Source organism: Fusarium redolens (genome assembly GCF_020744475.1).
Source record: "Fusarium redolens strain MPI-CAGE-AT-0023 chromosome Unknown BKA55scaffold_22, whole genome shotgun sequence".
In the NCBI taxonomy this organism is placed as follows: domain Eukaryota; kingdom Fungi; phylum Ascomycota; class Sordariomycetes; order Hypocreales; family Nectriaceae; genus Fusarium; species Fusarium redolens.
In genome coordinates, this window is record NW_025763685.1 from 566,245 (window position 1) to 588,500 (window position 22,256).

At 47.9% G+C, this 22,256-nt stretch overlaps 9 protein-coding genes across 9 annotated transcripts; 4 read left to right on the forward strand and 5 right to left on the reverse strand.

Annotated features, from left to right (window-relative positions):
* Positions 1-212: 212 nt before the first annotated feature.
* On the forward strand, positions 213-3,074 carry BKA55DRAFT_654644 (fungal-specific transcription factor domain-containing protein; the record flags this gene model as incomplete). Its single annotated transcript, XM_046197400.1, has 5 exons — positions 213-297; positions 357-1,733; positions 1,781-2,505; positions 2,553-2,889; positions 2,970-3,074. The coding sequence occupies exons 1-5, from the start codon at positions 277-279 to the stop codon at positions 3,072-3,074; spliced, it is 2,565 nt and encodes an 854-aa protein (XP_046043245.1). The 5' UTR covers positions 213-276.
* Positions 3,075-3,164: 90 nt separating this feature from the next.
* On the reverse strand, positions 3,165-4,196 carry BKA55DRAFT_598817 (uncharacterized protein; the record flags this gene model as incomplete). Its single annotated transcript, XM_046196290.1, has 1 exon — positions 3,165-4,196. The coding sequence occupies one exon, from the start codon at positions 4,194-4,196 to the stop codon at positions 3,165-3,167; it is 1,032 nt and encodes a 343-aa protein (XP_046043246.1).
* Positions 4,197-4,704: 508 nt separating this feature from the next.
* BKA55DRAFT_696540 (general substrate transporter) lies at positions 4,705-6,507 on the reverse strand (the record flags this gene model as incomplete). The annotated part of the gene is made up of 5 exons (XM_046200274.1): positions 4,705-5,095; positions 5,149-5,435; positions 5,487-6,036; positions 6,115-6,389; positions 6,445-6,507. 5 exons carry the CDS (start codon positions 6,505-6,507, stop codon positions 4,705-4,707), a joined length of 1,566 nt encoding a protein of 521 aa, XP_046043247.1.
* A 1,123-nt stretch (positions 6,508-7,630) lies between these two features.
* BKA55DRAFT_625846 (uncharacterized protein) lies at positions 7,631-8,302 on the forward strand. The gene is made up of 4 exons (XM_046196844.1): positions 7,631-7,693; positions 7,753-7,988; positions 8,041-8,115; positions 8,170-8,302. Coding segments are annotated over exons 1-4 (420 nt in total). The 5' UTR covers positions 7,631-7,692; the 3' UTR covers positions 8,278-8,302.
* A 154-nt stretch (positions 8,303-8,456) lies between these two features.
* On the reverse strand, positions 8,457-9,872 carry BKA55DRAFT_545305 (S-adenosyl-L-methionine-dependent methyltransferase; the record flags this gene model as incomplete). The annotated part of the gene is made up of 7 exons (XM_046190801.1): positions 8,457-8,490; positions 8,542-8,961; positions 9,015-9,165; positions 9,281-9,439; positions 9,556-9,580; positions 9,737-9,769; positions 9,825-9,872. The coding sequence occupies 7 exons, from the start codon at positions 9,870-9,872 to the stop codon at positions 8,457-8,459; spliced, it is 870 nt and encodes a 289-aa protein (XP_046043249.1).
* A 424-nt stretch (positions 9,873-10,296) lies between these two features.
* Positions 10,297-12,550, reverse strand: BKA55DRAFT_598821 (uncharacterized protein; the record flags this gene model as incomplete). Its single annotated transcript, XM_046196291.1, has 4 exons — positions 10,297-12,106; positions 12,160-12,219; positions 12,273-12,304; positions 12,470-12,550. 4 exons carry the CDS (start codon positions 12,548-12,550, stop codon positions 10,297-10,299), a joined length of 1,983 nt encoding a protein of 660 aa, XP_046043250.1.
* Positions 12,551-12,974: 424 nt separating this feature from the next.
* On the forward strand, positions 12,975-15,951 carry BKA55DRAFT_583133 (glycosyl hydrolases family 31-domain-containing protein). Its single transcript, XM_046194175.1, has one exon. The coding sequence runs from the start codon at positions 13,233-13,235 to the stop codon at positions 15,768-15,770; it is 2,538 nt and encodes an 845-aa protein (XP_046043251.1). The 5' UTR covers positions 12,975-13,232; the 3' UTR covers positions 15,771-15,951.
* A 1,380-nt stretch (positions 15,952-17,331) lies between these two features.
* BKA55DRAFT_696545 (aspartic peptidase domain-containing protein) lies at positions 17,332-18,533 on the reverse strand (the record flags this gene model as incomplete). Its single annotated transcript, XM_046200275.1, has 2 exons — positions 17,332-18,378; positions 18,426-18,533. The coding sequence occupies 2 exons, from the start codon at positions 18,531-18,533 to the stop codon at positions 17,332-17,334; spliced, it is 1,155 nt and encodes a 384-aa protein (XP_046043252.1).
* Positions 18,534-20,433: 1,900 nt separating this feature from the next.
* On the forward strand, positions 20,434-22,124 carry BKA55DRAFT_545309 (uncharacterized protein; the record flags this gene model as incomplete). Its single annotated transcript, XM_046190802.1, has 2 exons — positions 20,434-21,969; positions 22,020-22,124. 2 exons carry the CDS (start codon positions 20,434-20,436, stop codon positions 22,122-22,124), a joined length of 1,641 nt encoding a protein of 546 aa, XP_046043253.1.
* Positions 22,125-22,256: the final 132 nt, after the last annotated feature.

A 22,256-nucleotide genomic window follows, 5' to 3' on the forward strand; every position in this document is an offset into this window, starting at 1 on the left:
AGATGCTACCAATGCCCTCTCTAGTAGCTGAAAAAAAAATAACAGTAGCCAGGAAAAGTCCTCATTAAACATATACTTGCAAGCTTCCTTGGTTCGTCTTTAGTAAATGTTGCCTAGTAGAAAAGGGTAAGGGTGCTAAATAATCCCACGTGACGGTACCCCGCGAACCTCATTACCTAAGACAAGTACTAGGTAATTAAACTTCAACAGTTCAACAGTTTTCCTCTACCTTTTATATATTCCAACTTCTCAAATATACTTATCACTTAAATTGTAATGGCGGAGCCGAACTCTACTGTACGTCCTCGTGTAAGACTTCTTGCAAGGTATCTCTTGATGCTAATGCCCTTCTGAAGCGCGCCCTTCAATGTCCGGAATGCACTTGGAAGTTTTCGCGTCCAAGCCATCTCCATCGACATCAGCTCACGCATACTACGTCCAATCACCGACAACATATACCTTGCCCGTATTGCCAAAAGACATTCAGTAGGCGCGACGTTTTGCTGCGTCATCTGCGTCATGGGCATCAGATACAAGAACAAACCAGGCGATCAAGTCAGAAGTCGTGTTTTCGATGTGTTGAACGGAAGGCGAAATGCAATCGCGAAAGACCTTGCAATGGCTGCATCCGGTCGGGAAATAATTGCGAGTACCCTCCAACAGACGGTTTGGATGATTGGGAGTCTCATGGCGGCGCTACTCCTACAGAACAGCCAATTCTTCCTCCCAATACCCACCAAATACGAGACCAAGCCGATGAATCTATGACCTCTCAATCGAATGAAGAGACTCCGTCTTTCCAACATGAAAGAAGATCTGACAGCCTCTCATTGGGTGATTTAACAGACCCCATCCCCTTGCCACCGACATCTGTAGTCCATCAAGTCCATCACGTCACGGATCAAGCTTGCCCGGTTGGTCCTTTTTACAATCTGGATGATGAGTCGACAATCTCTCCAACTATGGACATTCCACAGTCCTTCAATGTCTTGCCAGTAGATGCAGCCCATTCAGTCTTTGAAGATACTTTTGCCCTTTCTCCCTCTTCCATGCTTCCAGGGCAGCCTAACTTTCGAACTGGTGGGTTTGACTGGTTGAACTTCGACATAGGCAATAGCCCTCAAAGCTTTCAACTTGACACCTTTTATAATAGCTATATACCAGAGTTCTGGTCCTCCAGTACAACCCAGCAAGTCCCCGAGTCAGGTGGGCCTAGCAGCAGTGATGTTGACAATGGAGCACATGATACACTAGGTAGTGAGGAGTCGAGGGGGGATTCACAAGCAGTAGGGCTACCAGACACCGAACAACACACATTGGCCTGGCCTTTTGACCAGGCGCATAAGCAGACTCCTTATCGCTATCAGCTCCCTCCTCTTCGCGATATTCTCAACGGCTATTGCCCGACAAACAGACCGAAGCCTGTTCAGACAACACTTGTTAAGGGGTTCATCCAAATTCTCTCAGATAATCCCCTTCCTCAGCTTGAAACCTTACGAGACCCTCACTCTATCCAAGCCTTTTGCAGTCTACAGCGGCTAGTAGACTCCTACTTCTCTCGGTTTCACGATGTTCAGGCAATCATTCACAAACCGACTTGGACCATGTCGGCTTGTCCGCCTATTCTTCTCACGGCCATGGCCTCTGTTGGTGCATTACTATCTGATAGCCAGTCGGATTATGAGCTTTCCGTGGCTCTGAGTGAGATATGCTCCACAATGATTAACTGGATGGTTGGTCTTCACTACTCACGTACTATACACAATACTGATTCTCCTAGGGTGCCTCAGATGTTACAAACTATAGCGATATCTCATATCTCAATGCACTCTGCCTCTACCAAATCTATTCCCTGGGCTCGGGAAAAAGACAACTGTATCAGAACGCAGACAGGTCTCGTGGTCTGCTAATCGGTGGCCTACGGGGAATGGGTCTACTGAATCCCCGTTCGTCCATCGCTTTGAATCAGGAACAGGAGGCAATTCGTGGCTCTGAAGACGACCATGTTCTTGCGAATGATTGGAAGAACTGGATCGAAATTGAGTCAGGAAGGAGAGCAGCCTGGGCAGCATTCGAATACGACTGCAGTCTTTGCACTCTCACAAGTCGCCGAGGCATTGTTGACTTGAGCGAGCTGCCATCAGACTTGCCGTGTCCTGAATCCATGTGGAACGCCACCTCAGCACGAGCTTGGTTTGCTCTCATGTCTCGTCTTGGCCAGGATGACTCAAGGCCAAATTTATCCAATGTGCTGAAGCAGGCATTGGCTGGGAAAGAACTACCATCTTCCTTGGGATCCTGGGCTAAGAGGCTCTGTGCTCAAGTCATTGGACGATTACTCTGGGACCTCTGGCAGATTGAAGTGGTCGCAATGCCCGAGTACCTCGGTCTTGGATCGATTGTAGCTGCGCACCATGACACGAAGAGGTCACTTCTCAAAGGCTTGAATAACTTGGTTGAATCTCTATCTTCGCCGTCATCAACTAGCGGCCTTACCAGTTACAAGTAAGTCATGAGTCCCTCAAAAGGACTACATGTTAACAGAAACACAGTATTGCAAGTCTTCTTTGCCACTATTCGCACCTATGCGCCGCAAATGGTGTTCTCGACCTCATCCTATCCATCGTCCGTGGCCTCATTTCAACGGAACCACGAGTACATGATGGAATCAAGGTGGCCCGCAACCGTCTCAAGTTGACATTTGCCAGAGATCCTAAAACAGCAAGAAGGCTATGCTGGCACGCAGCTCAAATCGTCGCAATCGCTAATGAATACTTAGTTTCTGCCCCTTGCGAGATTATGCGAGTCTTTATGGGTTATATCTTCATCATTGCCTACTCCGCTTACGGGGATCATACCAGATCATTGCCAATCGAGGTCACCCAAAGTGTCAGGCTTGATCTGCATGACCAGAATCTATCTCACAGAAGAGTAGTTGTAAAATGGATTGAGGTTGGGGGGCCAGCTAGCTCTGGATCTGTTCCAGATATTGGTGCCGACGATTGCGTCCCAGCCATCAGCACCGATGCACAAGAAATACTGAAGAAGTTGCAATGCTGGGGACTGGCACATAAGTTTACCAAGTTGTTTCAGGTGTTGGAAACAAAAGGTCTGTAATATGAAACATGGAATTGTTCAGCAACTGTATGTATAAGGATGACAACTTAAAATATAGCTATACAATTTGGGGGAGTGCTGACCCCTCCTGGCATATTCAGAGGCGCCGATGTTATAAAAAATTCCCATCTCTGCTCTTCTTGGCAAAGACGTCCAAGAGCCTCAAGGTCGAATAGTTCGCCAACTGGCATGCCCCATCCTGCGATCAAATATTCGTGCATAAATAAACCCTTGACCGAAGCATTCTCTCCTCGTTTATAAGACGGCTGCGGGGGGTATACTTCAAAGGAAATAGCATCACTGGCTACAGCTGAGAAGCCTTCATTCCATATCCATTTCAACATCTCTTCGGTGCCTTCAACGCCAGCATGTTGCGGATTTGAGCTTTGCGCGTATGCCAGCTTATCAGCTGCCGTCATCTGCTGATCCCATTCCCTAACAACTCCTATTCTAATGAACAGGATATCTCCTCGAAGGAATCGTACGCCTTGCTCTTTGGCAACGTCAAGGAGTACATGAAGCGGGATAGAATGGTCTGAGAATGTCGTGTAGGATATTGAATGCCGTCGAGCGTATTCAGCATAATCCAACAGAACGCCACGACCGCAAATGCCCTCTTTGGCCCAATGCTGAATGCCTATGCGAGTATTGTTTCTATCTTGTATCTCTCCCGATGTCATTCCTCCATAGAATAGGCGACGGTTTGGGTCTATGACAGTTGGAGCTGGGGCAGAGAAATGGCGGAGCCCATCCCATTGAGACGATTGTTGAGGGTTGAAGATATAAACATCATCATATGCTGCACCATTCAACATGGGAACAATATGATGTTGGGCTGGGGCTCGATTGAAGTTGGCAATGTCCAGCTTGGTCAGCTCCCAGTTTAAAGAGGTACGGCGGCCTGTCTTGATGCATGTTGATGCTGCCTTGGCTACCACTTCTGGCGTGAGGAGTATGAGACGGCCCAGACCTTCTTCCCTAGACCCTGGCTTGCCGGTCCAGACTCTTTTTGGGTCTGGCAGACTATCATAGTCTTGATAGTGTAATGAGGCTTTGCTAGGCGTAATCAGAGAGCCCATGATGAGAGCGATGGGAAAGCCCAGGTATGATGAAAAAGAGAGTGTAGATATGGCGCTCAAGGAACGGAACTGGACTTTCCTGACTTTTAGGAGCCCGTATTTTCTTGCAAGAGACTAGAATGGGATTCCACTAAACCAGAAGAGCGTAGCTTGGAAAGCATGATGCGGAGAAAGACTCGACCCCGTGGGGTCAGGCGCCATTTGCCGATGTTAGTCTGGCCGCATGAACCGGAGCGTGCCACTGCGGGGTAGGCAGGAGACCAGGTCCTTGCATCGACGTGGAAACATCAATTCAATGCCAGGATTATCTCATCTCATCCCAGAAAATTGGTCATCGGGTCATGCAGGGTGAAAATAAGATTTCAGTCTTGGTTACATCTTTTGTATTTGTCAATTTCTACCGATATAATACAGGATTAAGAAAGTAATGGTTAGGTCAATTGGGTTAACAGCTAGTCAGACAGTCAGATTGCTCCATCGCTGTCTCGGGCTCCTTGTACTCCAGTATCTACATCATGGCCTTGCTCTTGGCTGCAGAATCCTCCATATGGGTGATATCCAACTTTCCAATGAACTCGTCAAGCTCTTTGCGCTGCTCGGCCGGAACATCATTGACATGAACGGCAACGTCGTCACCGAAACGGGCAGAAATCTCCTCAAGTGACAGCTTAGCAGTCTCGGGGAAGTACAGGTACACGATGGGTATGAAGAAAATGCACCAAATAATGATGACCAGGTAATACTTCCAGCCGATGTTTACAAACCCAATAGGGGCTGTTTGAAGCAGGATGATGGTGCTTGTGAATTGGCCAAAGAGGGAGAAGCCCATGCCAATAGGCCGAATCTCAGTTGGGAAGATCTCTGCCACGTAGATATACATGGTTGTATCACAAAAGGTTCTGGAAATATTGTCAGCTGATGAAGGTACCCAGGTCAGGCCAGGAGAACTTACCCCTGGAAGGCTAGGTAAAGAAAGACGAAGAAGACGCCTGCTGCATTGCCAGCCTTATTAGCAGTCCCGGAAAACTCAGAAATGCAGGCAGCAAGGCCGCTCGTGGTAATCAAGCAGCCAAACAAGCCGGTGATAAACATCCATCGGCGTGAATTAATTCTGTCGTGAAGCCAGGCGCCGAGCGGGTTGTAGATGATGCCAGCAGTAGTAAGCCATAAGGCAGAAAGAAGCAGCGGCATAGACCCAGTTTGACCGAGGTTAGTATAAAGAATGACTGAGTAGTTGTTCTGAAAGTTTTAGCATTTGATTCAAGTGAAGAGCAGTAAGGGTCAACTTACGATGATTAATGGTCCGGCGAATTCGGCGCCCCATTGAGTCAAGAAGCCTATTGCCAAGCGTTTGCGGTAACTCTTCTTCTTAATGACTGCCTTGAGAGGTCCACAGCCTAGTGCCTTGAGCTTGGCAGAGTCCAAAGCGAGCTGTTCCTTGATCTGGTAGATCTCTTCGCGAGCGACTAGGTCATCTGGATCGTCTGGGGACTTTCGCAAGTTACGAACAACAGTCCATGCCTCTTCGATTCGGCCCTTTTGCAAGAGCCATCGTGTAGACTCCGGGATCCAGAAAGAGGTTGCGAGAAGCACCGTGGGAGCTAGACATTGCATGCACAAGGGAAACCTCCAGGCGAAACCCGGCATGCTTGCCGTTGCAAAGTAGCAAGCATACCCAAGCCAGCCTGAGAGCATGTAGCCAAAGACAAGAAATATGGCGTGGTGCCCTACAAGCCATCCGCGTTTATCGTGTGGTGCGAGCTCTCCCATGTACATTGGACAGACCGTGACGAGGATTCCGATACCGATGCCAGCCAAGATTCGGCCAGCTTGGAACATACTGCAGTACCGAGGTCAGCTTGCTGGTCGTTGCCAAACCTAACGAAAGCAGCCATGCAAGCCAATAGACAACACTTACCTCAGATTTGCTGCACCGCCCTGTAATGCTCCTCCCAACAGCGCAAAGGCTCCACCAATCTGGATAGACCTCTTCCTACCCAGCGCAGTGGCAGCCCACATGACAAAAAGAGTGCCAATGGCGCCGCCCGCGCTGTAGATTCCGTTCGCGGTCGAGATGGCCTCAGTCGTCTTGGTGCTGTATCCAGGCTCACCCTGCTGGGGCAAGTCAAAGAAATTGTACCATCCTGGTTGTCCGATTGTGCTACCGATGACGGAAGAGCAGTAGCCGTATGTCTGAAGAAAATGAGCATTATGGAACTGGATATGAATAGCTATTCGGGCAACTAACCAGGGAGCCAAATGCAACAGCAACAGTGACCAGCCTGTTGTAAGCTGTCGTATGCTTAGCCATTGCTAGCAGCTTGACACCAGAATGCTTGAGGTATTGTAACTATCAAATTGACGATGTTGTTGTTGAGAGATAGGTGCTTCGTGCTGGAACAGTTTTACAAGACAGCTGACAATCAATTCCTTGACAATGTCTTCTTTTAAATGAATGGCACTTTAGCGATTAGTACTCTGGATATCGTATTAAGATCATTGGTGAGTCCGCTACCCCGGATTTCAGGAGTTTAATGATCCACTCTGCCCCACAAACAAACAATGCAGTAGCGGGGCAACTCCGAAGTGGCTGTCAGCCTTCGGAGCGTGCCACTTTCTGGGGAACTCGATTTAATATACGGTACTGCTTTTGACAAAACCGGCAATGGTGGCTCTGCTACCAACGAATGCCATGACATTTCCTTTTGCTAGAACCTCCATTTCATAAGTCGCTTTATAAAGGCCCTCGTGACCAGTAACTAACCTGCTATAGGAGGAATTATCAGCTAAACCAGACATCATGCCTTGACCATGACTTCTCATTGTCACTGACAGCCAAAAACAAAAAACTGACAAACTCCGTCTAAGTCGTCTTCTTCTTCGTTGTGGTTCTTCAAGCGACGTTTAGAAAGAGATCGATGCCAACAAATGATAGACTTCTTACGCCTAGCATTGCTGTCGTCCTGTACAGAGGTTCAGCATAATAGTAACAAAAGTATATCCGAGGAGTATGTGAGAGAACTCGAGAGGTCCAGGTATTAAACAAATAGAATAGTGGTGGGTTCTAAATGGCTCCTTTGCGTTAACTTTTAACAAGCTGTTGCTTATCTGCCAAAGAAATGGGAGATAAGACAAGAGCCTTCACAAGAGCTGATAAGGGATGTCGTCAATTGATAAGTGATAAGCGATAAGCCAGCTCACCGCCCATAAAATAATCCGGCGAAACACCGTGGGGCCCCGATCATGTGTTTTGTCGTGATCCAGCATGACTAAGCGACACGCACTCTGTTTTTGGTTTAGTTCCATTCTCGATAACCCTGCTGCGTAACTCTCAGGCACGGAGCTACGGGCTCGGAGCCGTATCCCGTACTGTTTCTTGTATCTATATGCCGAGAATGCTCCGTCTTGACTTGGTATTTATATAAACAGACCAGGTGAGTTGCTACGGAACATTTTATTTCTATCTCTGTTTTGTAATCATACCAAATCCTGCAAGAGTAAGATACATACCCTATATCGAGATGCTAAAAGATATTTTACTTACCTACCTGTCCAGTGTCTAACAAGATCGTTCCTCTCACCATTATCAAGGGTGCCGGCCATGAGCACATCCCCATCCCCGATGGCGAATGTGCCATTATCGCCGACTTCCATTCCATTCAGAGCCAGCGCAACGACTCCGCTCATTATTTGACTACAGGCTTCTATAAGGTTGTCCCTGGCCCTACACGATATGGATCCTACGACTACGAGGAGACCAAATACGTTCTCAGCGGCCAAATCGACGTAACTGTAAGGATTCTTTCTGGTGAATTCACAAGTATGTAATACTAATTACAGACAGGATGAGGCTACCGGTATCACTCACCATCTCGTTGCTGGAGACTGGGCCTTCTTCCACGTTGGTTCCAAAGCTCAGGTTAGTTCTCTCGTTTTCTCATAGCTTTTTCAACAATGACTGATATATATTTAGTTCTCCACCAAGTCCCATGGCGTTGCATTCTACGCTGTGACTCGGCCTGCAAACGACACTCCTCACATTAACCTCAAGGGTCGCGAGGAGAGCACATCCAAGTTGTAAAAGTTCAAAGATATCTTAGTCAGTTAATAGAATGAAATGAATGATTTGTGTCATATTGCTACAAGACAAGCGTAATAATCCGAGGCCAACATGCATCGACCCAGCAAGTATTCATTCCACAGTGCTCAAGCCCTAACTATTTCTATTAAGATCATATCTGGTAATAGGCTTATCTGAGACTATTTCGCCGGCTTGCGTCCATATACCGAAATACTAAAAATGATGAGCTCACTATAGCGGGGTTGTAATAAGACTGGGACTCACATTGGCCAGTATGCATGAATCCGGGGATCATTGAGTTCTTTTCTGGCTTGAGCAATGAAAACAGTGACCTCTTCCCTCGACCATCCCAAAGCCCGCGTAAGCGGAGCTATTGCCACCGCCTCAAGAAAGAAATTAGCATTCTCGTTGTTCCATACGCCTAATTCTTTATGCTTCTTGTCTTTTGGCCATCGATTCGTTGGCCACTTGAACTTTGCTTCCGTTACGTCTTCAAAGCCAGCCTTAGTAAGAACGTCCTTTATGTTGCCTGGGTCGAAATATGGTCTTCCCAGTTTAACAGATGCATCGTATATAAGCTGAGCCCATTGCCATAGATTGTGCTGCGGCTTCAACGTGTTGTCGTCTGATTTAGTAAACACATCGATCTCCTGTAGCTCTACATAGCCACCTGGTTCCAGGTTCCTATTTCAAGTCAGCCTTGGTGGTTAAAGGGACGAACATGTGCAAAACCTCACTCATATATTTTGGCAGCATAACTCTCCCAGTCCGCGACACTAGAGTTCATCATTCGACTGTGGATATAATCAAACCGCGAAGAGTATTGCCATTCCTCTTCAATGTCGTCAATAATGAATCGGACGTTTGGGGGGACACTGATATTGTCAGCTGGTTGAGGAAAAGAGGCACAAGCATCCATACAAGCTAGGCTGAATGGGAGAAAGGTCGACTCCAATAACCTGAAAAGCATTAATCGGTAACCAGGAACTGGTGATTAACTAACAAACCTCAGCACCGGGATGGTCGTCTGCGTAGTCCATGACCCAGATTCCAGTGCCAGTGCCTACATCTAGAACATGCTTGACATTGGCTTCAGGGCTGCACGGCGGGGCAAAGCCGAGTCTGTCATCAAAGGTTCGAAGGAACAGAGCATGTTGTAAATCTGCATTGCTTAGTGAAGATGCTCATTAAATCCAGCGGTCCATATACCAAGTCTCTCGTTCTCTTCCTCATCATTGGGAACATTGTATTCTGTGCGATCAGCAACCATCAACTTACCACTAATCATGGAACTCACTGCCATCTTTGTATCCATGGTAGGTTCTCCCATTTTCCTGACGGTACTGAAGAATGGAACTACTTATACTTTGTGTCGATGACTCCACTTCCTAAGGTAGGGAAGGCAGAATGTCAGTTTGTACCCAGGTAAAGAACAGTCGGTTCGAGGGACTGTACGTACCTCATCGTGTCCAGAGTCGTGGTCATTAAAGACCTTGAAATTGCATTTTGTCAAAGAATGTCATCAGAGGTGATTCCAGATGACTTACATTCTCACTCTCGTCAGCAACGAGCGGCTGATTGTCCACAGTTGACATTGTGGACTTGTTAAGTCAATCCAAGGATATGTCAAACGTCAAATAACAATATGAGAGGGGAAGAAAGAAGAGGAGAAGATCCCGGAATCCGAAATGGAATGATATGAGTTTTGAGTTTATTAACAGCCAGGGTTACTGGCCTGATTCGTAACCATATTGACACGTCAATTTCTGTAGCCAACGTGGGTGGAGTCTCAGGACGTTGAGAGTCTCACTGATTCGCCCTTGAGCCGAGCTTGTTAACATGTTGGGACAGGGTTACATCTCAAACGGCTTTACCAATAGAAGAGCAAGATGCTGCATGATATGACAGTTGTTTTCCAGATGTTTGCAGTAAAATGTCACGCTATTACAACCTGCAAAATCTCTGAGCATAATGTATTGTCGACCCTGCCACAATTGGCTCTGGTTTGTGCAGGCTATTTTACATAGAAAAGTCAATCAGAGCCCAATTGATGCTGCTCCCATTTTCTCCAAACTCTTGTGCTCCAGCAAGAAGTTCATTAATCCAACTGGTCTCATTGATCGGAGAGGAAAACAGGGTCAGACCTGGAAAGTCCCATTCGAAGACAAACTGATCTGGGACAAAAGACTCAAGTTCGTTGTACTCAGAACAAGGCAATTCGCAATTCGTCTCTTGAGCCGGAAGAGCGGATGATTGTGCTCCTTCGGATTGTCCTTCATTTTGACCTAGCCAGCGCTTGTACTTCTGTATGCTTGTCTTTAGAAGTTGGAGGTATAGTGAACTGGTATTTGATCGAGTGTCGTCTTTGTGTCCCGCGGCAGCCACAAATTCTAGTTCCTGCAACAAAATGCTAGCTTTCGTTACAAGCTCATTGCTAAGACCTTGTGTCTGCAACTTATCCGTGTCGGGGAGCAAAGCGGACAACTTGAGCAGAAGAAGGCAACAGAAAGTATTTTTGGCCCAGACAAAGTCCATTGCATACCGGGTGCTCTTGAGATACATCCTTGGTTCTTGGATAATGATATCAAGATGTTGCTGAAGCGAGGCTTTGGTCATTGATAGGATATTCTTCTGGATTGGCGACATAACGTTGACATTTTCCACGCCTGCAGCCCTCACCGCACGGCAAAGAGCCATATTGTCAGCCCAGCAGCGTTGAACTGAGAGGTTCGGAACAAACCAGGGCATCGAGTCATGATGCGGCTGTGAGATGCGTATCCAGTCCTGGAACCAGACATCGATGTCAAGTTTGGCATCTTTCACAAGATCGAGAATCTCTTCGTCACTCAGATGGGCGCCCTGGGGCAAAGATGCATATATCTTTGCACGAAGAACATTGAGCTCAACTTGAGCGAAGAGATAATGATCCATTCCAGTGGCAAGAGGACTTTGCAAGAGGACTCTACATCTGCGTGATGCACCTCGGAACTTGAAGGTTGGCATTCCACCAGCATCCACGTGCAGGATATAGCTCATGACTAGCAGATGCAGCCAGACTCTAGTTTTGCGCATGCGCGTGGAGTTGTCGTTGTAGGTAGCTTGGTCACCGTTATCGATCTGCATTTCGCCCAAGACTGATTCCGCAATGAGTGTATCGTATGCTTCGGGGAATCCAAGATCCAAAGCCATGCGGGTCGCAATTGCAATCAGAAGTGCCCTCTCTCCTGCATAACAAGCTTGAACGAGAATTGCCTGTACCGTCTCAAGGCTTCCCATCAACGGATTGACAATGGCGGCGTTGAGCATGCGTTGAGTCTGAAGCGCGAGAGCTCGCCATCTTGAACTCGTGCCGTTGAGTACACGGCATCCGACTGAGCATATTGTGATGAATAGCAAAGCACTTTTGTCGCGAATAGCTTGAATTGTGTCATACCATTGGTCAAAGACAGGAACATAGCGGTCACAGCCAGAGAAGAAGGCGTTGAAATACAGCTGCGCCTCGTCATCCTTCATCTCAACCCCAAGTTCGGCGGTTGCTGGGGCTATCGGATCAGTCTCGAACGCTGATCTCGATCTGCCATATGCTCTGGTAAGATATGTAGCAGTTTCTGGTGAGCTCGTGCTGGTCGATGCCACTGGTTGCGAGCGGACTCTGGCTGGTGCAGATGTATATGCACCCTGAACTGGGATGTCCATACGATTCGCTGTCATGAATGGCGGCTGATCCTCTTCTGAGTAGGCAGTAGCTGAACATTCCATCATAGGTGACGAATTTGACTGCAGGCGTGATTTGAGAAACTCGATCTCTCTCTGGAGCGCTTCAATCTTGCTGAAACGCCAGAATTAGTAATGATGTCTTAAGTGGTGAGAAGGAAGGCAAACAGTTCATGGTCCTCTTTTGGTCTCTCAACAAAGTGGCATGTCTTTTGAAGCTGACAACACCTGTGTTGCTTATCAGCGCTGTAAGTCCAGGGTATTTCACATAATATGCACACCGGGAACATGGTCGTGAGCCATTGCATTTAACCTAATCAAGATATGAGCGGCGTACGTCCCGAGAAGCACACGAATTGCCTACTGACTTTACTTTGGCGACAAGCAATGCACGCTTTCTTAATGCCGTTTGTTAGCCTCTTGATACATAATCACTTGACGTCGAAGTTTGCTCGTCTCTGCAGCAAGGCGGCTATACCGGTAATCTTTTCTTACGGATACGTGAGGATGCGGCTGTTTGTGATGGTCCCCCTTCTGAATTTTGATGAACTTGTGACATGCTGATCTCGATTCATCTTAATATGCGAGCCTATACTGATATGAATGCCAAAACGTGTTTCTCATGATGTTTTGTTCCCTTTCAGGCGAATTATGTTTGCGCGGGGAAATTCAGAAGTGAAATCTTGCCTTAGCGCCTCAGGCAGTAAGTCTGGGAGACAGCCAAGTGGAGCTTAATGTCTTGGCTACATTACATTACAAGCTGGATCTCAGTTATTTCATGTTTAGATTCTAATAACTAGAAATATGCGGGTTGAGTGGTAAAAAATGGTTCAAAGACTCTGAGGTCAAGCAACTATATGATCTTCAGAAATAGTACCATTGCAAGCTATCGGAGTGGACTTCTTACCCCGTGGGGATTCTCGGCAACAAGATCGGACTTTTTGGTGTTTTCTCCGACTTCGACCGTGAGGGGTTTGGTGCTGGACAGGTCACGCGGCAGAGAAGGACCGGACTTGAGCAAGATTCTCCGGCGATGGCGTCGGACAAATCTAAATAGACCCGATCTTGGCTTCGTTTCGGTAGATATCATTTTTAAATGAGACGATACTTGCATCCCGAGCCCGGCAATGAATGCATATTGCGTCAAGTTAAAAGAGGAATATCCCCTCCTCTAAACATTCTGTTTTCAATCATCAATTATTGAGTTAGTTTGCACATCAAAACTCGATTATTCTTTCATCATGCCTCAACGTGAACGCATTCCTTCGTCGTGGACTGTTGATGCCACCAGCAAAGACAACACCAAGCCGTCTGTCCACTTGCGTTGCAACGATGCCACCCTACCTTTTGAGTTCAACTTTGAAGCTGTCCGTCCCAACGTCTTCAGAACCACCTTCACATCCGCTACCCATCCTCTACCGCCTCGCCCCAGCGTCCCTCGTGCTGAGACGAAGTTAGATGGTGCTCAGCCAACAGTCACATCGAATGACAAAGGCACCAAGATTCAGATTGGTGATGTGATCGCCAATGTTGACTACGCTGGAGAGACACCTCTTCTCTCTGTCGGCTTTGAGGGACAGCCACCGATCCTTCAAGATCTTGACAACAGATCTTATGCCGTCAATGGCGATGGTGTCGCTCATTACACTCAATACAACCGCAAGACGTTTCATGTTGGTCTTGGAGAAAAGGCTGCACCGATGGACCTCTCTGGTCGCCGTTTCCAAATCTCAGCAACCGACAGCTTTGGATACGATGCCCATCGAACTGATCCTCTCTACAAGAACATCCCCCTCTTGATCAATGCTACACCTCAAGGTTGCGTAGCCATGTTCTCAACCAGCCATACAAGAGGAGAATACTCCATCGGCTCTGAGATGGACGGTATGTGGGGATTCTACAAGGTCTATCGTCAGGACTTTGGAGGTCTGGAAGAGTACATCATTACTGGAAAGACCCTCAAGGAAGTTGTTCAGACCTACGCTGATCTTGCCGGCTATCCTCTCCTTGTCCCCCGCTGGGCCTTCGGCTACCTCTCTGGAGGCATGAAATACTCCATGCTCGACAGTCCTCCTGCTGGCGAAGCCTTGATTGAGTTGGCACACAAGATGAAGGAGCACGATATTCCTTGCTCGGCTTACCAGATGTCATCCGGATATACCGTGGCTGAGCAGCACCCCAAGAACCGACACGTCTTTACTTGGAACCGCCACCGTTTCCCTGATCCCGAGGATTGGATCAAGGAATTTCATAAACTGGGCATGCGTTGTATCGCCAACGTAAAGCCATATCTCGTTTCCAGCCATCCTGAGTACCAGAAGCTCAAGGAAGCTGGAGGTCTCTTCCTTGATCCTCATACCAAGCAACCAGCTGTTACAAAGCTTTGGAGTGCTGGAGGGGGTGAGAGAGCTAATGGTGGTCATATCGACTTCACATCTGAGGCCGGCTACAACTGGTGGTACAATGGGATCAAGAAGCTGGCAGAAGAGGGCATCGACTGTATGTGGAACGATAACAATGAGTACACGATCCCTGACGACGAATGGGAGTGCGCTCTCAATGTCAACAAGGATGTACTCGAGGTCCCTGAAGGCCTTGAGAAGCGCCCTCAAGTCGGTCTCTGGGGCCGCAGTCTACATACCGAGCTCAACGGCAAGGCGTCTCATGATGCCCTCCTGGCTGTTAACCCAGACTCGCGTCCTTTCGTTCTCACTCGCAGTGCTACAGCCGGTACTATGCGCTACGCCTGTAGCTCTTGGAGTGGTGACAACACTACCAGCTGGGATAGTATGAGAGGCTCAACTGCTCTCGGTCTCAACGCTGGCCTCTCCCTAATGCAATGCTACGGTCATGACATTGGTGGCTTCGAGGGTCCTCAGCCCGATCCTGAGCTTCTCCTTCGATGGGTCCAGCTTGGTATCTACTCTCCTCGATTCGCCATCAACTGCTTCAAGACAGGTGAAGACAATTCAATCGGCGATGTCATTGAGCCTTGGATGCACCCATCCATCACCCATCTTGTGCGCAAGACTATCAAGCGTCGATACGCATTGATCCCTTACATCTACTCTCTGTCTCTCGAGAGTCACCAGACTGCTTCGCCACCTCAAAGATGGATCGGTTGGGGCTACGAGTCTGACCCCGAAGTTTGGAAGCTTCTTGATGGAGAGAATCAGTACTGGCTCGGTGATTCCATGCTCGTCGGAGGTGTCTTCGAGGCTGGAGCAAGCAAGGTCAAGTTCTACCTTCCCAAGGCTTCAGATGATGATGAGGGATACCTGAACCTGAATGCACCATACCAGTATCTCGAGGCTGGTCGATGGGTTGACCTTGACGTTGAGTGGCATGGCGCCGGTATTCCTGTCCTCGGCAAGGTTGGCCGTGCCGTCGCTGTTGGTCGAGATGTTCAGGTTCTCTCTCCCGGTGAGAAAGAGAACGTCGCAAACCTCCCTCTTGATGACTACCGAGGCGTAGAGATCTTCCCTCCTCAGAAGGCCTCTCGTGATGGCAAGTGGCATGAGACAACGTGGTATGAAGATGACGGCACTTCTGCAGCTACCAAGAACAGGATCTCTTCTTACACCATTGCCTATTCGGCTACGGAGTCTGAGATCAAGGTCAAGTTCTCTAAGGATGAGAGCTCTGGCTTCCAAGCGCCTTGGAAGTCACTTGTTGTCATTCTGCCCTTTGGAGACTTGAGAACGGTTGTGAGCGAGGATAAGGAAGTCGTGACCTTGGGTCTGAGTGCAGAGGGTAAAAAGCGATATGAGCTCAAGTAGAAGCTCACGGGTAATAGGACAGTTTGTCGGGTACTAAAGGCTAGCGATAGCTGGCTTATCTGCTGTATTGGTAGTCTATATAAATAGTCTTTAAGAGCGAATCTAAGCCATGATCTCAGAATGCTTTACGGTCTCACAAACTCGTCCTGGCAGTAATTTTGGGCATCGATATGGAACCAACACAAAAGGCCAATTCGCACCATCCCAGTCCTCTGCCTTTCTCGCCAAACCTCCCTTTAATTTCTCTTACTTGACTAAACCCTTCATCTTATCTCCGAAGCCCTTAGTGCAGCCTGACTCATGTGTATCAGAGTAATTAGATGCCTGTTCCGTCCAGGTGTTCAAACTGATGAGGCATTTCTTCAGGCTGCAAACCTTTAATCTTCTCGTAGGGTATGGAATCCTATCAGTAATTATCTTCCTCTCCTGGAAGGGTACATGAAGTAATGCCAAGGCACCTGAATGCCAGCCTGAACTAACTTATAATTCTGCTCAAGTGCCTTGTTTTAAATTGGCCAAGTTCAGTCACTCGTAAGTTTATGACTCGTTATCAGATCCTGTTTAATTCTTATGCTTAAGAAGGATTTGCAGATCTCGCGAACTGACCAGTTAAATAAGCAGAATTGGAGAATGATGTCTCAGCTTGTCGATCAGGTGTGATCCCACGCATATTTGGATCCACTGCCCCATCTCAGCTTCTTGAGGATGCAATAAATGATGTCATGTTATGTCCAGGCAGATGCATCCTGCTCTTTTGCTTATAGAATAAAAGAAGGGCCTCTTTCGCAAAATTTCTTTCTCATCAAGACTTCGACAGAAGATAAGCCAGGACATATCAAAGTACTACAGTACTCCTCACTTAAGTTTAACAACCGATCTACACTCAATATGAAGGTATGTTACCAGAAATATACATGCTCAGTGTTAATATTTCCAGTTCCCTATTGTTCTATGTGCCTTTGTTTCTCTGATCTACGCATGCAATGGCCCTCGGGAAGTTGGGTCAAACCCCAATTGTCTAGGAGGTACATACACAGACTGCGCGGCTGAGAAACAATCTCTCTGCACTCTCGAGTGCTTCAACCAGCCACCTGGACAATGCACTACTGGTTGCACAACACGTGCTCAACAAGAGTGCCAGAGAGATTGCATGGCTATTAACAACTGTGATGACTGTATCGAGCACCTCTTGATCATGGGCGGAGCAGAGTCAGCTGCACTGGAAGCTTGCTCTCAGCCAGGTATGCGTTGCAATTATAAACCCCATTACGAGACCCAACGAGACCAAGCTAATGCAACCATAGGAGACTCTTATTACTGCAACTGCGGCTGATCTGTAATCGGGTTGAGCATTGGGTTCAAGGAGAGACATGTACTGAGCTTCAGATGAGCTTTGGGATTGAAGACGACAACGGGGCGTATTACATGCCTACCCTCACAACTCGCATAAGAGAAATAGTATCGATCAATAGAAGGTGGAGTGGAACAATAGCGATTTGACGTGGGAAGAGAGGATATCAGTATATTGCCTAAGTAAACTACAGAATGTGATGTTGTCACTCTATTTTCCTTCCTTCAAGTAGCCGAAAGACAGGCTGGCGCGGATGAACCCAGCCTCCTCGGGAAACACGCCGTAGTCCCAGATGGTGTAGAAGTTCTTTAGGAGCCGAGTACCCAGCAAGGCGAAGCCCTCAGCCCCAGAATCCATCGGTGGCCAGCAAGCATCGTCTCTGTTCGCAAAACCAGGAAGAGCCAGTTGATCACCGGTGACGTTGAGGAATTTAGTCTCGCCATAGTAGCCAACCTCAAAGGCAATAGACCAGTCCTTGGTAAATTCGCTGCACAAAGGAATATGCTCGCCGTTGAGGATCGCTGTCCAGTTCATGCCGATAGATTCGTAAACGTCGATGATCTTGGACTCGGGAAGTGTGATACCAGAAGCTCCAGTATCAAAGACAACCGAAACATCAAGGTCGACGTTCGTCTTGGTCTGGGAGGAGTTCTTTCCCTTTCGTGAGGCGGTAGTGCTGTGAAGAACGGATCGCCAGACATCGTAGTCATTGATGTTGGTGTTGATCGGAATCTCGATCAAGTCGCCCTCGACGTATTCCTTCTCCTTGGACCCTCCGAGGGTGAGAAGACCCTTTCCTGGCTTGCCCTTGGTATCGTCTCCGTCCTCTTTCGAATAGTAAATTCCGAATCGAGGTTCGTCCATCTTCTTCTCCGCCATAAGAGTCTCGAAGACAGGTGTAGCGCCCCCATCAGCAATGCTGCCGAAAGCCAGGCCCATGAAGCCGGCAGCGGCCAGCGAAGACCAGTTGCTCTCGTTGGCTGCGATAAACTTCGACTCCCAAGTCAGGCCATCCGCTTCGAAGCGCTCCTCCACGGTCGGACCGGCAACTCGTCCTCCAAGATAGTCGATTGAAGCGTCCTGTCCTGTGTATTTACCGGTAGAAGATGCGGTGAAGTTATACCCAACTCGGTTCTCTCTGGCGTGAGGACATTCCTTGGCGCACTCGCTATCGACCATCCAAGTCGAAGCACTTCCAGTGTCGAAGAGAAGAAGGAAGTCTTGCTCGGGCTTTCCGACGGCGACCTGGACCATTTTCTGTCAAAGTCAGTTTTCGTCTGTAGAATAGAATGCAATCAACATACATAGCCATCCTGAATGACTATAGGCATGTCCACGACGGCAGCTGAAGCAGCGCCGAGAAGGGTCGAGGTGGCCAAAACGGCCGAAGCGAAACGAGTGACAGAACCCATCGTTGTATGAGGTCGATGAAGAGGTCGGGATAATGTGAAGGGAGCGGGACAGACCATCAACAATGTGTAGGCTGTTACGATGTCTTATAGGCACAATGCACCATGTGACGTATTGCGCACAGAACGAGATTAAGTGGCTAGTGACTCCATAAACACGAACTAATCTCGGTTGTTGTAGCTATTATTAGGATGCGCAAGGCTATAGTACGGCATTTGCTGAACATCCCTCACAATCTGTATTTATGCACTTCATTACATATATCCAAGCCCATCAGATGGCTCGAATGGTCTCATTGGAGTTCGATATCGCTGTCAATCACCCTGTGACAGCAAAAGTCCCCAATCGGCAGTCTCCTTTTCCAATTCGAGCGCGGGCAATTGGCAAATAAAACCCTGATGCATGAGGCCAGACCTCGCATACCAAAAGAACCATGGCCAATATTCGAAAATACAAAGTGGACGAATTCTTCCTCTGTTGTGATGATCTTACTGATATTTGCATCAATTGCAAGGAGATCGAATGTTCAGTGCATGATGTTTGTGAGACATGCTAATAAACTTAGTGCTTGTGCAGTCTCGGCTTGATACGAGCAATCTCGGATTTTTAGTGGACAGCAGTACGCAGCAGCCGGATATGCCGAGGCATGGACCCATACTCTGTTAGTAGCTTCAGGGTAGGGAAGTCCGCCTACAGCTGTTATAAATATGCTCAATTCAGCATGTTTTCTAACACTCTTTTAAATACCGGGGGAAGATTAAAGGCGCCTAGATCATGAGTTAAATAACAAGATTGCTTGGAAAGAATGCCTGACGGATTGGCCGGTCTACAACCAAAACGACCTGAGTAGTGACTTCACGAACAGGTACACCATTTTTGTTGTGGGGGCAAATCGAAGTCAAGTCGGCGAGTGTTACTTCAAGCACGATAATATATTCTTGTAGGCCGAAGAACAATTAAATAAACTGCCGTTGGCTTCTGTCTGATAAAACCTATGCAAATTACCTTCAACTTGCTCAAGAATGCAATCCGCGTTGAATATATACCATCTAAGTTTCACGCGATTTGAGATATACGTCACAATTGCGTAATATGCTTTACCTGTTTAAATGTTTAACCTAACTTTAAGAGGTTGCTTGCACTCCGTATTGTGTGCTGCGAATCGCTGTTCATACTGAGCAAAGATAGCCCGATGAAAAGGCGAATCTGAAAACCGGCTTCAATGCCGAAGTTAAAATTTAAGGAAGATGCATGAATCTGCGATGGTTGGTGGAATTGAAGCATCTCCGTCCGCCGACAAAAGTGTCCAATCAATAGCCGACATACTCTCGGCAATGACAGCGAGCCAACTTGTTCTAGAAAAGTTCGAAACTTTCTTCTCAACGGCTCTAACCGTCTTTGGACTACTACGGCTTCTGATTAATCATGACAAACAGTTAGAATTTGCAAGCCGACCGGGATACGATCTGTCAAACTTGGCCCGAACACAGTGTTCAACGTTTTCAAGGTGGACATGACGAGCGTTTCACGGCAAACCCGGACCACCTGACTAATGTAAACACTCTATCTTATCAAGAATTAGCTTGGCATATGGAGTCAAATCGGCGAACTGTGAGGATCTTAACTAATCGTAGCATGAATCAGCTACCGTGGCACCCACCATCTGCCCGGCGTTATTGCGTAGACAGTATAGTCTTCGGGCTTGGTTAACGGAAATGCCTTGGTTTTGCTCCATCAATGAAACCTCATGAGCTAAGCGTCTTGAAAGCATACAATGGGGCGACAAGATTGGGTTTTCAACGGCCAACTTCTTAAGTAACTAGAATCCCTCACCATTGATTAACGTTCCCATGCCCGTCCTTATCAATCTTTAGAGGCGTATTATCATTTCTCAGTCTCATCATGCGCTTCTCATCTATTTCGGGCGTTTCTGCCCTTACCTTGGCCGCTCTCACGGCACCGGCCTCATGCAAGCACGCCGATTCTACCTACGATTACATTGTCGTTGGCGGTGGCCCTGCTGGCCTGATCACAGCTGAGCGACTCTCCGAGGCCAACAAGAAGGTGCTGCTTCTTGAGCGTGGACATGGTCCAACCGTCGCAACAGGATCCAATCACACTCTTTCTTGGGACTCCTCGCTCACCCCAATCGATGTCCCTGGCCTCTCATCTGCTGTTGGTGGACTTGATCTATGGAACGAGTACATGTGTGATGATACTGCTGCATTGGCCGCTTGTGTTCTCGGTGGCGGTGTCACTGTCAACTACATGGTCTTTGTGCATCCTCCTGCTCGCGACTTTGACGACAAGTGGCCCAAGGGTTGGAAATGGAACGATGTTGCACCAGCTGCTACCAGACTATATGCTCGCAACCCGGGCACTCTAGTACCCTCCAAGAACAACGAGCGATACGACCAGGGACTCTACAGCACTCTGTCTGGCTTTTTCGATCAACTGGGCTGGAAGTCGGTTGACATGATCAAGCAGCCCAACGAGAAGCACGAGGTTTATAGCTGGCCGTCCTGGAATGTCAAGAATGCCCTGCGAGCTGGACCCGTCAGGACTTATCTCCCCCTTGCCCAGAAGCGAGATAACTTCACTCTTCGCATGGGTTCCAAGGTCATCCGAGTTGTCCGATCTGGCTCGCGAGCTACTGGCGTCGAGGTTGAAACTGCTGCAGGTAAGAAGGAGATTGTCAAGCTTTCCAAAAACGGTCGGGTTGTTCTTTCTGCTGGCGCCCTTACAACCCCTCGCCTGCTGTTCAACTCTGGTATCGGTCCCAAGAAGCAGATTCTTACGGCCAAGAAGACTGGTGTCACTCTCCCTGCCGAGAGAAACTGGATTGAACTTCCTGTTGGCGAGAACCTCATGGACCATCCCATTTTCACCTTCACTGTCAAGACTGGTGGTGCTTGGGGCATGCTTGACACTGATAGTGTCTTGAACGGCACCGATACCAAGAACATTAATCTCTATGAGCAGAAGTCCTCTGGAGTCCTGACTCAAGGCCGCCATCGCATGATCTTCTTCAGCTCGAACAAGGGTTCTGATGGTGTCACTCGATACTTTCAAGGATCGTGTGCTGCTGGAGGTGACGGTATCGCTTCTATCAAGGTCTACATGACCCACGGCCTGACCTCCACCGGTGTTCTGGGCATGACTGAAGAGGGCAAGACTATCATTGAGAAGTCTCCTTACCTGCAGACAGATGGAGATGTCGAGGCTGCGAAGGCCTTCGTTCAGGATATGGTTGAGAAGATCACTGATTCTTCCACTGGCTTCGTTCTTCAGAAGGAGACCAACACCACAGCTATTATCAAGGCTGTTACCAGCGGGAACCACTATGCCGGTACTACCAAGATGGGTACTGATGATGGCCGCAAAGGAGGCTCGTCTGTTGTTGACACCAACGCCAAGGTATATGGCATGGACAACCTTGTAAGTGTAGCCTGTCCCTTTGCATCCATCCACTCACTAATTATCTTTAGTTTATCTCTGATGCTGGCATCCACCCCGACCTTCCTACTGGTAATATTCAGACCATTGTCATGGTTGCCGCCGAAGCCGCAGTCGCCAAGATACTTACTTGTTGAAGAATCTTAGTTTTAGAAAAGATTAAAAAGGGAGCCTGGTAAATACATAAAGTAGTACTTAAGGAACATGATTTTATGCTTAAAAATATGCTAACAAGTGCGCTCTGGCATCTACACAAGCATCCTCTCTTT

What these genes read in the sequence shown, in the direction of transcription:
- BKA55DRAFT_625846 (XM_046196844.1), top strand. An exon ending in GCGGCCAAATCGACGTAACT is followed by an intron (nt 7,989 to 8,040) that starts GTAAGGATTCTT and finishes AATTACAGACAG; the next exon opens with GATGAGGCTACCGGTATCAC. An exon ending in ACGTTGGTTCCAAAGCTCAG is followed by an intron (nt 8,116 to 8,169) that starts GTTAGTTCTCTC and finishes ATATATATTTAG; the next exon opens with TTCTCCACCAAGTCCCATGG.
- BKA55DRAFT_583133 (XM_046194175.1), top strand. Translation starts at nt 13,233, where the DNA reads ATGCCTCAACGTGAACGCATTCCTTCGTCGTGGACTGTTGATGCCACC.